Source organism: Lycorma delicatula, chromosome 7, assembly GCF_047948215.1.
Source record: "Lycorma delicatula isolate Av1 chromosome 7, ASM4794821v1, whole genome shotgun sequence".
In the NCBI taxonomy this organism is placed as follows: domain Eukaryota; kingdom Metazoa; phylum Arthropoda; class Insecta; order Hemiptera; family Fulgoridae; genus Lycorma; species Lycorma delicatula.
Window position 1 is genome coordinate 90097084 of NC_134461.1, and position 11595 is coordinate 90108678.

At 29.5% G+C, this 11595-nt stretch overlaps 1 protein-coding gene across 1 annotated transcript; it reads left to right on the forward strand.

The window, feature by feature from the left end:
* On the forward strand, window positions 1–2066 carry LOC142328066 (regucalcin-like). Its single transcript, XM_075371536.1, has 6 exons — window positions 1–117; window positions 282–448; window positions 532–738; window positions 832–1065; window positions 1502–1614; window positions 1705–2066. The coding sequence occupies exons 2-6, from the start codon at window positions 286–288 to the stop codon at window positions 1921–1923; spliced, it is 936 nt and encodes a 311-aa protein (XP_075227651.1). The 5' UTR covers window positions 1–117; window positions 282–285; the 3' UTR covers window positions 1924–2066.
* The last annotated feature ends 9529 nt before the right edge of the window (window positions 2067–11595 follow it).

Sequence of the window (11595 nt, forward strand, 5' to 3'; positions counted from 1 at the left end):
GTGTCTGCAAGGGCTCTAAAAAATTAATAGTGAATTTGTAGTTGTGACCTTTAAATTAAATAAATAATTAAATAAATTAACTTTTGAGTTATAATACCTTTTTTAAATTAAAAGCAGGTAAGTTCATTTGCAATTGTGTAAATTAATTTCAAGTTAAGATGAAAAATTAAACTAAGCAAATGTAAACAATGATTCAGGGTATCATGGCTCCAGTAGTTCGAGCCATCCATTGCATTTAATGTGGTAATTTTTGTTAGATAATTTTAAAATTTTTGTTCCAGAAAAATGAGTATCAATATCGATCCTTTAACCCCAGCAGTGACTTTGGGAAGAAGTCCGCATTGGGACTTCAGAACAAATTCTTTATACTTTGTTGATCAATGTGTTGGAACTGTACACTGCTATCAATTAGAAGGCGACAGATTTACTACTGCAACAATTGGCTGTGGTAAGAAACACAATCAACACTATTGCAAACTGGTATGTCTGTTCACTAAGTATAAAATTCTAAATATAAATTTTATTTTGCAGGTAACAAGTTGCCAGTGGGATTTATAATTCCAATTGAAGGTCAACAGGATAGTTTTGTAATTGGTTTAAAAAATGACTTGGCATGTATCCAATGGGATGGAACATCATGCAAAACATCAGAACCACAAGTAATAGCAAGTTTAGACAGTAATGAAAGTACTATGATCAACACTGGAAAGGCTGATCCAAAAGGTCGTTTATGGGCAGGTAAATATTGTCATGTACTTCTACTGGTTTGGTTACAAGCTTCAAATTCAGAGTAAGCCTTTGATGTCTTTTTTTTTTTTTTCTGTTTAACAGGTACTGCTGGACCAAAGCTACCACCAGAGAATGGTCAAAGGGAGCCAAAATTTGAAGAAAATCTAGCTAACTTAAGCATTCTAAAAGAATGTAATACAGTGATAAAGTTAGCAGAATGCTTATCTGTTGCTAGTGGCTTGGAATGGAGTTGTGACAAAAAGAGATTTTACTTTACAGATACTGCTAAAAAATTATTAGAAGTTTACGACTATTGCCATGATGCTGGAAAAATCTGTAAGTAAATTTGTTGTAATACAATAAATTAATTGTATTGGTGGTGATTATGTATTATGTATTGCCATATATTAATTGTGCCATATGGTGATTTTTCCATTTATGGTAGGTAATCATGGAAAAATGGGTAATCAAAATATATGGCAAAATACCATATTTCAAAGAAACTAATGCACAGATTTGAAGTGGTAATCCATTTATGGTAATCATGGAAAAATGGGTACCATTTACCATAACCATTTATGGTAAATGGTAATTTATGATAAAGGTAATTGTTTCATGGTAGAAACAAAGTGGTAATCCAGCTTTACCAGTTTTAATATGGCAAATTTAATTAAAATTTTAATGTAAATTTTTTTTTAATGTAATACATTCTTGTATAATGTAAAGAGAAACTAGTGTTTAATGCATACAAATTTTTGTTTGATTCTCACAGGTAATCCTAAACCAGTTTTCAGTTTAACAGAAAATAACATGTGTGGATTTTTTGATGGCATGGCAATGGATTGCAGTCAAAAGCTATACATAGCTAATTACATGGGATGCCAGGTAAGATGTTAATACTAATTGTGTGAATCAGTATCATGTGGTGGTGCATATAACATAATCCGGTCTATATAATGTGATTCTGATTTTCAGGTTGTTGTAATAGATCCAGCTACATGCCAAGTGGTGACAAAGATAAAGATACCAGCAAAAGAAGTGACAGGAGTCTGTTGGGGTGGACCAAACAATGATGTATTATTTGTAACAACTGGAAACACAGAACCAAATCCAAACTATCCATGTGCTGGCAGAGTATTCAAAGTTTGTGGAATAGGTGAAAAAGGAGTCCCATGCAGAAATGTAACATTATAAAATCTTGTCAATTTTTCAACACTTAACATAAACAAAATTAATTTAAAATTCAAGATTCAAGTATTTAGTAGTTATATTTTAGAAAATGATTCATTAACTGAATATTTTTGTAATTTGTTAAGAAATTTTGTGAATACTTCAAAATTAACGGTATATTATAAATTATAGAATGACACAATTTTAAATAAATTGTAAAATTAAATGAGTTTGTTTTTATTTCTTGGAAGGTATACTGTACAATATAATAAAATAAAGTTACAGGAATGGAATAAAGGAATAAAGGAATATTCACTTACAGGAATAAAATAAATATAGGGGCTTTTATTCCTTTATTCCTTCCTATACAGGGATAAAGGAATATTCATTTCATTCCTGTAATATGAAAATATGAAAATGGTAATGAAAGTTGGGATGGCACTTCATTCCTGTAATATGAAAATATGAAAATGGTAATGAAAGTTGGGATGGGATAAAAAAATAAAATTGTGCTAGAAATGAAGTGGCCATTGAATGAAGTAAGCATTGAATCACTGCTTACATATGCTGTCTGCATTGTTGATAAAAATTATTCCAATGGAGGAATAAAAAAAATACCTATACAGGAATAAAATAAAATAAATTATAAATGGAAAAACAATAAAACAATAAAACAAATTATAAATGGAAAAACAATAAAACAATAAAACAATGAATTAATTAAAAAAATTAATAAGCACTGGATCACTGCTTACATACGCTTGTGTGCATTGTTCATCAATGACCTATACAGGAATAAAATTATAAAATGGAAAAACAATGAAACAATAAAACAATAAAACAATGAATTAATTAAAAAAATTAATAAGCACTGGATCACTGCTTACATACGCTTGTGTGCATTGTTCATCAATGACCTATACAGGAATTAAATTATAAATGGAAAAACAATGAATAAACAAAAACAATGAATTAACTTAGAATTAAAATAAATTAATAAGCGGTGAGTCACTGCTTACATAGAAGAGAAAAACAAAAACAATGATTAACTAGAATTAAAAAAAAAATTAATAAGCAGTGGATCTCTGCTTACATACGCTTGTGCATTGTTGATCAAAACTATTCGAATAAAATTATAAAATAATAAATGGAAAAACAACGAAAACAAAAACAATGAATTAGAATTAAAATAAATTAATAAGCAGTGAATCACTGCTTACATACACTCCTGTGCATTGTTGATCAAAACTATTCCAATAGAAAAAATAATTACTACACAGGAATAAAATTATAAATGGAAAAACAATAAACAAAAACAATAAATCCATAGCATGGCCTAAATTATTAGGTATGAGATCACTGCTAAAAAATTCATAAAAAAAGTAAACTGCAGTGGCCAGTATATTACTTGATCAGTAATATTAAATGAAATGATCAGCTCTTGAGATCACTGCTTGCAATCATCACAGGATCGATCGCAGAGAAACATGGTGGATTTAAATGATTTAGATTTAAATGAACTCCTTACCGCAGCATTTTTAATTAGTGAACCTTACTAATTACCCGCCCGCTAAGAATGTTTAAATTTGTATTATATTTGTTTTGGCTGCAACTTCAATGTTTAATATTTTAGGTACTAGTTTATCGCGCCGCCACTTATTTTTTTTTCCACCTTATTTTCTTAATTTTTAAGAAGTAGCAAAGGTATACTTTTTTAACAAACCGGTACATAAATCTAAACTTAAGATTGCTAGGGCGGCTTAGGATAAGTTTTATACATACGATTCATCAGTACACGGAGTCATAATCATCTAAAAACAACCTACGCTCGCTAACAGACATATTAATAGCGAATTTTATTCTTGCATAGTAATTAATATTCAATCATCTAGAATTAAGCACAATTGTCTAGGAACTAAGAATATACTACTAATAATTGCATAGTAGTAATGGGAAGAATCGTGAACGAGTCGTTCCGTCGATTCGATTATTTATACTGAACCAAAGAATCGAGAATAGGTTTGCAGGAGAAACAGATTCTTTTTACGATTCTTAATTGTATTGGATAGACGACAGGAATCCAAATCTTATTTCAATTACGATTCGATTCGATTCATAGTAGTCTTTCTTGTGCATAGTGGGGAATCCTCCTCCACACCAAATTCTAGCTTGCGTTTGCTTTATTATATCCACACGTGACGCATAACTTATTACATCATCACTGTTGAACATCTCTATTGAACATTTGGCAAATTTATTACTTCTGATTATAAAATATTTTCATTAACTGTGCTATTTAACTGAGTTAATCTTAGTATTAACAATTAAATTTTATCTGTAAGCCCCATAAAACATTTTTAGTTTGTCATCAACTACAGCGAAATGAGAGACAAATATATATTTTTCAATTAAAAGTATTTATATATTTTTTTCTTGTTAACCTTCGGAAGCACCGTCAGGAATTACTTCAGAAGGTGAATAAGAGTGATATACATGAGTGTAAATAAAGTGTAGACTGTACATGACCAGTCTCAGGTCGACCAGTTCTGAAATGTGTGGTTAATTGAAACCCAACTACCAAAGATCGCTGGTATACACGATCTAGTGTTCAAATCCGTATGATAGTAATCTGTCTTTACTAGAACTTGAACCTTAGAACTCGCAACTTCGAAATCAGCTGATTTGCGTAAACGCGTTCACCATTAGACCAACCTGGTGGGTAAAAGTATTTATAATTAGAAAATTTATCTTAAACTAATTTCTCTAAAGCTATAAATGACAAAATGGATAATTAAAAATAATATAGATTGTACCGTAAATTATTTTTGAGCGAGCCATTGATTCCGTCTTTGTTTTTTTATCACATCGATATTATGATTTTTTATTTACTTTGATGTTTTTACTAATACGCGCACAGTTACACACAAACATTTTGTTTTTAAAAATGTTTGGTTCTATTATCACGAAAAAATAATAAAAATTAATCGAAATAAATAATTTAATATCTTCAAATAAACTTTATAGTATTTTACATATTTACATACAAAAATATAATTTTTTGAAATTCTTTGCTACAAGTCTATTTCGTCTTTCTGTTATTAACTGTCCCGCTTTTGAAAAAAATCGTTCACAGGGAACAAAGGATGCAGGAATGCAAAGTCTAGTTTGCATTATTTTGAATAATCTTGGATAAATTAACCACCTTTCTTTACACCAAGAGAAAGGATTTTGTGTTCTTGAGATGAGCGGTTCATTTATATATTTATCTAGCTGTAAAATTCCTGCTACTGTTGGGTTTGAATTAGTTAAAATTGGCGTTACTTTTTTATCAAAATCTTCCCATGCAGTTGAAATGGAGGGTTCAATAATTTCTTGTTCGGTTTCACCTTATTGCTTTGTTCTAACAGCATGCTTTCAAGCAAAATATTATTATTTTCAACATCCTTATATCTATGTTGCAATTAGTCTAACATCTTGTTTGTTACATACTTACTTTAATGATTTCAGAATTTTGAGAAGAAGATTTAATCTTAAGGACATGTCTTGTCATCGCTCGCGCCAATAAACAGATTTTTGAAATAGTGACCATTTTTTGAGAACTTATTTCAATAGTTATCTCTTCAAACATTTACAATAATTTGCACATTTCAGCTATAACTGCCCACTCATCAAATGTAATATTATTAAGAATAGGATTCACCAAACCGATAGTCGAAATTAGTGGTTCTTTTGTTTCTAATAATCTATTAAACATGTGCAGGAGTGAGTTCCATCGGGTAGACACTTCCTGGTTTAATTTTAATTTTTTTAAATTCATTTGTCGCTGCATGTTTTGCAGTTTGGAGGCAGCATGGAACTTCGTTTAAAATATTTGACAATTACCTTCGATTTTACCACAATTGTTTTACTTCAGACACTACTGCTTGGACAATTAAATTAATTGTATGCATTAAGCAAGGAATATGGCGTAGCTGACAATTGCGAATAGCAACTTTTAAATTTGCTGCATTGTCACTAACAACTGCTACTATTTTGTCAATAATAGCCCATTCATTGAATTTACTTTGTAATTCAATGGCAATGTGTTCAGAGATATGTTGACTACAGATTTCCATACAAGTAAGTAATTGGGTTTTTAAATTACAATCATGGTCAATGAAATGGATAGTAATGGCCATATAATTATTATTTGAAACTGATGTCCAACTGTCTGTGGTTATTGCGCATGCTTCTATATTGTATAATGACTTACAAATCTCACAAGAAATTCTATCATATAATTGTGGAATAAAACTAGTTGTAATTGTTTTCCGACAAGGAAGCGAATACCCAGGGTTTAACATGTGAACAAACTTCTTGAATTCTTCACCTCAATGAGTGAAATAGGTTGATATTCTTTAGTTATTTACCTAATTAATTGAATATCTAACGCTCGGCTTTTACTTTGAGGGACAGATTTTGTAACAAAGTAAGGAAGGGACAACTGTTGTGTTTTTTTTAGGACAAAGATGTTATTGGATGCACAGAAGAAGGATTAGGCGATTCAACAAAGTTTGTTAATTTAAGGACTAATTGCTGCGATTCATTTGGTTCAGTTGCAATAGACGTAGTAGGATTTAAATTATAATGCATTTCTGAAACATAATCAGAAGGTCTACTAAGAATAATTGTAGAATATATCTTGTGCATGACAGTATGCTCAAAAGAACGACAATAATTAATATTGTACAACATAGCTTCCCGCCCGAATGAAATTAAAAGAAAAAAGAATAATGATGTCATATAGAATGTGTGCGTAACAGTTTAAATTTTCCCTTCTCTGTTTAGCGATGACGTTTGTTGATATAAGCTTGTTTTTTTCGTAAAGGAATCGAGTAAAAGATGAAATAAGGAGAATCGTTAGGCAGATGAAGGGAATAGAGCATGCGTATTAGATGTGATAGGTTACTAAAAATCGTATTCAACCGAAAAAGAATCAGATGTTTACTTAAGAGTCGAATAAAGTTGAAAAGAGAAGAATCGAAGACAGTTAGTATGTACGCATCAGTTGAGTCGAACAGCAGTATGAAGAGATGAACCACTAAACTTGGCTTTTGAAGAGAAAGAGAGCATGCGCATTAGAGTTTACAACTCTGGTAGTAGTGTGAAGGAAAAGAATCATTGAATCGGACGAACGATTCTTTTTTACGAATCATTTCTGAGAGTCGAATCGAAAGAATCGATTCCTGAAAAAGAATCGTTTATCCCACCACTATTACATAGAATAGATGAATGTAAGGAAACTCGGCAAGTGATGAACTGCTGTGCTGTTGGTATAAAAAAGATTGGGCCAGAAAAAATGTGTTCTTAAATATACTAAAAAAACATGCATTAAAAAAAATTTTAATAGTCAATTCTGAATTTTATACATAAAAAATAAAAATCGACTATAGTGAAATAAACGAAAATATTACTATAGTAAAAATTAATTAATACATATGTTTGTAAACATATGTACCGTTCAAAACTGACAATGATGTATTGTTGAATTGTTGACGAGCAAGTGGCCTAACCCGATGCTGTATTACGACCTGAAAGTTGATTAACCCCTACTATTTTCACCGCATCATAAAATGGAATATTCCACTTCAGTGCATACAAATTTAATCTGAAATTTATTACATCCGAATAACACAAATTTGAATTTAAACTCGTAAATTCTGAAATCTTAAATCGTCATGATCATTAATAATCTAAACTGACCGAACGTTTCATAAATACAACCCAACATTTTTGATTAGATAATTTTCATTCAATTCACAAAACGGGAAAATTACCTGTTACTTTAGCACGGGCAATTCACCACCAAACGAGTTCATGTAAGTAAACTGGGAAATTAAGAATCTCTTATAATTGTAACATAACATTCTTTACTTAGTGATGTTCTGCATTATATACTGAGGTATCTTAAATCCTCCACATAACTGAACTGTATAATTGAGGGTAAATCTTTTTTTAAATATGCTTTTCATTTATTATTTTTTTTTGACAGTATTGAAAATAATTTATAGATATAAATTGTCAAGAGATTTATATTGATCACTCTCAAACTGTCTGTATTATATATGTATATCAGTTTTTAATATGTTTTAATGTCCTGAAAGTAATAAGTTGTTTTACATTTAATTATAACAAATATGTAAATTATGTATAAATTAGTGGTAAACTCCGTATGTTATTGGTTAGATATCATAGTATGGGATTTTTAATTGACTTTTTCTGAAGTAACCTTCCTGGTAAATTCACAATTTCTAATTGAATCCAAAATTTTGATTATCAAATTTCATAAAATAAAGCTAATCTGTTTTAATACAAAAAGTTTTAATTAAGAAACATGAAGCAACCATTACTTATGAATATAAAATCATTTGTTGATTGATATATAAAACGTTGAAACTAAATCTGGTTTCTAATAATATACTTAAAATAACTATTATCTATGGGAAAAATTTTAGTGTGCAAGTTACACTGATACTCTTTGCAGAGAATTAACTTGAGAAATTATTAAAAGGGAAATGTCATAAAATGTGATGAGTACAGTAAGCTTACAACTAATCAGTTATCAGCATTGGATCACTTAAAAGATAACTTTATCACTTTTCGCCTATTATAAAATTACTGATGAGAATTTCATAGAAGTATCATAGTTAACATGTTTTTGATTATTTTTATTTGTATAAATTCTTTTATACATTTTTAGTATAATAATTTGTTTTACAGTCATTACTGGATAACTAATAGCTTTTTCAAAAGTGATTGTAAATTCCCTCAAAAAAATATACCTTCCAAATCTGCAGATTTAGAAGTGTGAATTCTTTATTATAATTGTAAACAATGCAGAGCTCAAATATGGATGATGCAATAGCAGTTTTAGGATTTTTCTGCCATCAAAAAATTCCAAATCTTGGTTTTTTCTCAAAGTTGTATAACCATCAATTTTTCACTTCTTGAAAAATAACAACCTTCTACCATTTTTTCTGTAAGCAAATATTACAAAATTCTATAAATTTGGAAACATACAGATGAAATTACATGTTTATTTTTCATTCAACCTGCTATAGTAAGTACTGCTCAGTCAACATTAAAAATAAATTTACTTTGGAAAAAAATCATAAATTGTTATGATTTAAAAACATTAAATTCACAATGTTTTGGTTAAAACAAAGTTCAAATTTCTGTTTTTGTAATTTGTGTAAATGCAGTATTAGCAGTTACGTGTTTGATGGAAAAATCGTGTTTAAGAACTAAGTTCTATTTTAAAATTTACACTAAAAAAATTTAAAGATTGAATAGGCTTATAAGAATTCCAGATACAAGAGAAAGGAGGCATCCCTCCCCTCTCACCCATCCCATATCTTTTAAAAATTGGTACCCACAATATATATCCCTCTTAAATGATATGGACAGAACTATTAAAAAAAGGAAATTCATAAGTTTCTTTTAATATCAAATTGAATGAAGGAATAAGGATATGTATTAACAATGAAAACAATCCCAATAATTAACCAAAATAGCATATTCAAGAAAAATGTAAAGTTAAAAAACACATTTCATTTTACTGAAATGAAACTAAAATTAAATGGAAACCTAAATTCATATATTTTTTCTGAGTAATGTTAAATAAGGCTTTAATGGTCCTTAAAAAAAGAAAACATTATTAAAGTGAGATATATATCAGGATGGAATTTTAAATTTGTTTCTATCTTTAGAAGTTGTTAAGTTTACTGTAAAATAAATTGTTTTATAACAAACAAAAACTTAGTTTTCAAGTTTTAACAATATTTTAGATATCATTGACATGTAGTGTACATTTTTTAATAACAGCTCAGATTAATTTTAAGTGTGAAGTTTTCCTTTTATCAAATTCAATTAATATAAAATCCAACATTATAAAGTCAATATAAATGTATGAAAAGTTTTACACTACATTAAGTTTTCTATGTATCATTTATTTGGCAATTCCTGTCTTCGTTGCCCTGAACCTGTAATAAGTTTATTTCAAAATTAATCCTGCCTCTCAGTTCTTAATATCATTTTCTAATATTACATTTATATCACCTGATTAGCAAACTAAGTAATAAATGTATGATTATGCCTTCACTTTAAGGGAATACAAATTGAATTTGTACTTTCTCAATTAAAAAAAATGTTAATTGTCAAAGTTCTGAAAGAGTAAACCTACATGTGCACAATAATTCTGCCTGGGGTAATGTTAGACTGAATGTAGTACTTGCATAATAATGTACTGTGATAATAAAACTTCATGGGGTGCAAGAAGCCAGTTGGCCATTCTGAAAATCCATCCTAATCTTGCATGTCAAATGAGCTTTCTAAATAGCAATATATATTATTATAGCACATTAATTTACTTAAATATAACTGTTTTCATATTTGGTTCTTTCTTATTTAAGCTTTTTCTTTCAGCCTAATTAAATACAGAATATATATTAAGGTATAAATGTAATAATTTTCTATATTAATCAATTTTTGTCATTAGGTTTGATGTGTAGCCATTAGACTTGAAACTTAGTTTCCAATTTGGGTTCGCAGGCATTCTCTTTAACAGGTAGCACTGGCTCTTCAGATGCCAGAAAAATTTCTTTCTGCCTGGAAAATCTAATAAAATCTGAAGTACACCTACAGAACCAGTGATAGGAAAGAAGGATCATACAAGAAAATTCTTTGATCAACTGAATCTCCACTTTTATTACAGTTAAATGCAATAAACATGTAATTAAACTGAAAATTGTATAAATTTTCCTGCACCTCCAGGTAAAAATTGGTCTGGAGTAAAATTGGTAAACTCATGGTCCACTAACAATCAAATAGCTAAAAGCACTATTTCAAATTTATGCAGTTAAGATATACAATGCAATTCAATTATCCAGGTCCTACGTTACAAAAATTCAGAATCAGATAGTGTAATCTGAAAAACACAGTAAAATGTTAACTGAATTTCCAAATTGTAAAATTTAGGCTTCATATAAGGTGCAGCACACTGAGCTCGTTTCTTTTTCAAGTTTTTGATGAAATATAAAAGATGGTGATGGTGACTGTATTTGTAGGCCACTATTTTCAAAATTTAATTGAAAGTTTAAATTTGCTATTAGTACATAACTTGTGGTCTAAATAACTCCAGAATTCTGGATGAAGAAAACAGGAGTTATAATGGATGTACATTTTAAGTCCACCTGCAAATCTGCTAAATTTCTAATTCATATTTGAAAGTCTTTAATTCATATTTATTTCATATATTTTTTGAAATAATTCAATAATTTATGCAATTTAAGTTTTTCCCAAAGGAGTGTGTCTAATCTCTAAAAGGTTATCATATATTTGATTAAAAAAATTAAAACACTTATACAATTTATAACACTATACATACAACTGAGAATGTAAAGTAGTATGTAATATGTTTATCCACACACACACGCGCGCACACACACGCGCACACACACGCGCGCACACACACGCACACACACACACACACACACACACACACACACACACACACACACACACACACACACACACACACACACACACACATACATACATACATACATACATACACAAACATCACCACCTTCCCCCTAACCACCACCACCACCACATACTTGTAGATAAAAAACTGATTAACAGAGAGAAGAAACAATT

Bases quoted from the DNA above. Each gene is read 5' to 3' on its own strand.
- LOC142328066 (XM_075371536.1), top strand. From the start codon at position 286: ATGAGTATCAATATCGATCCTTTAACCCCAGCAGTGACTTTGGGAAGA. The intron at 449-531 runs GTAAGAAACACA...TTTATTTTGCAG, and splicing joins TACTGCAACAATTGGCTGTG to GTAACAAGTTGCCAGTGGGA. The intron at 739-831 runs GTAAATATTGTC...TCTGTTTAACAG, and splicing joins AAAAGGTCGTTTATGGGCAG to GTACTGCTGGACCAAAGCTA.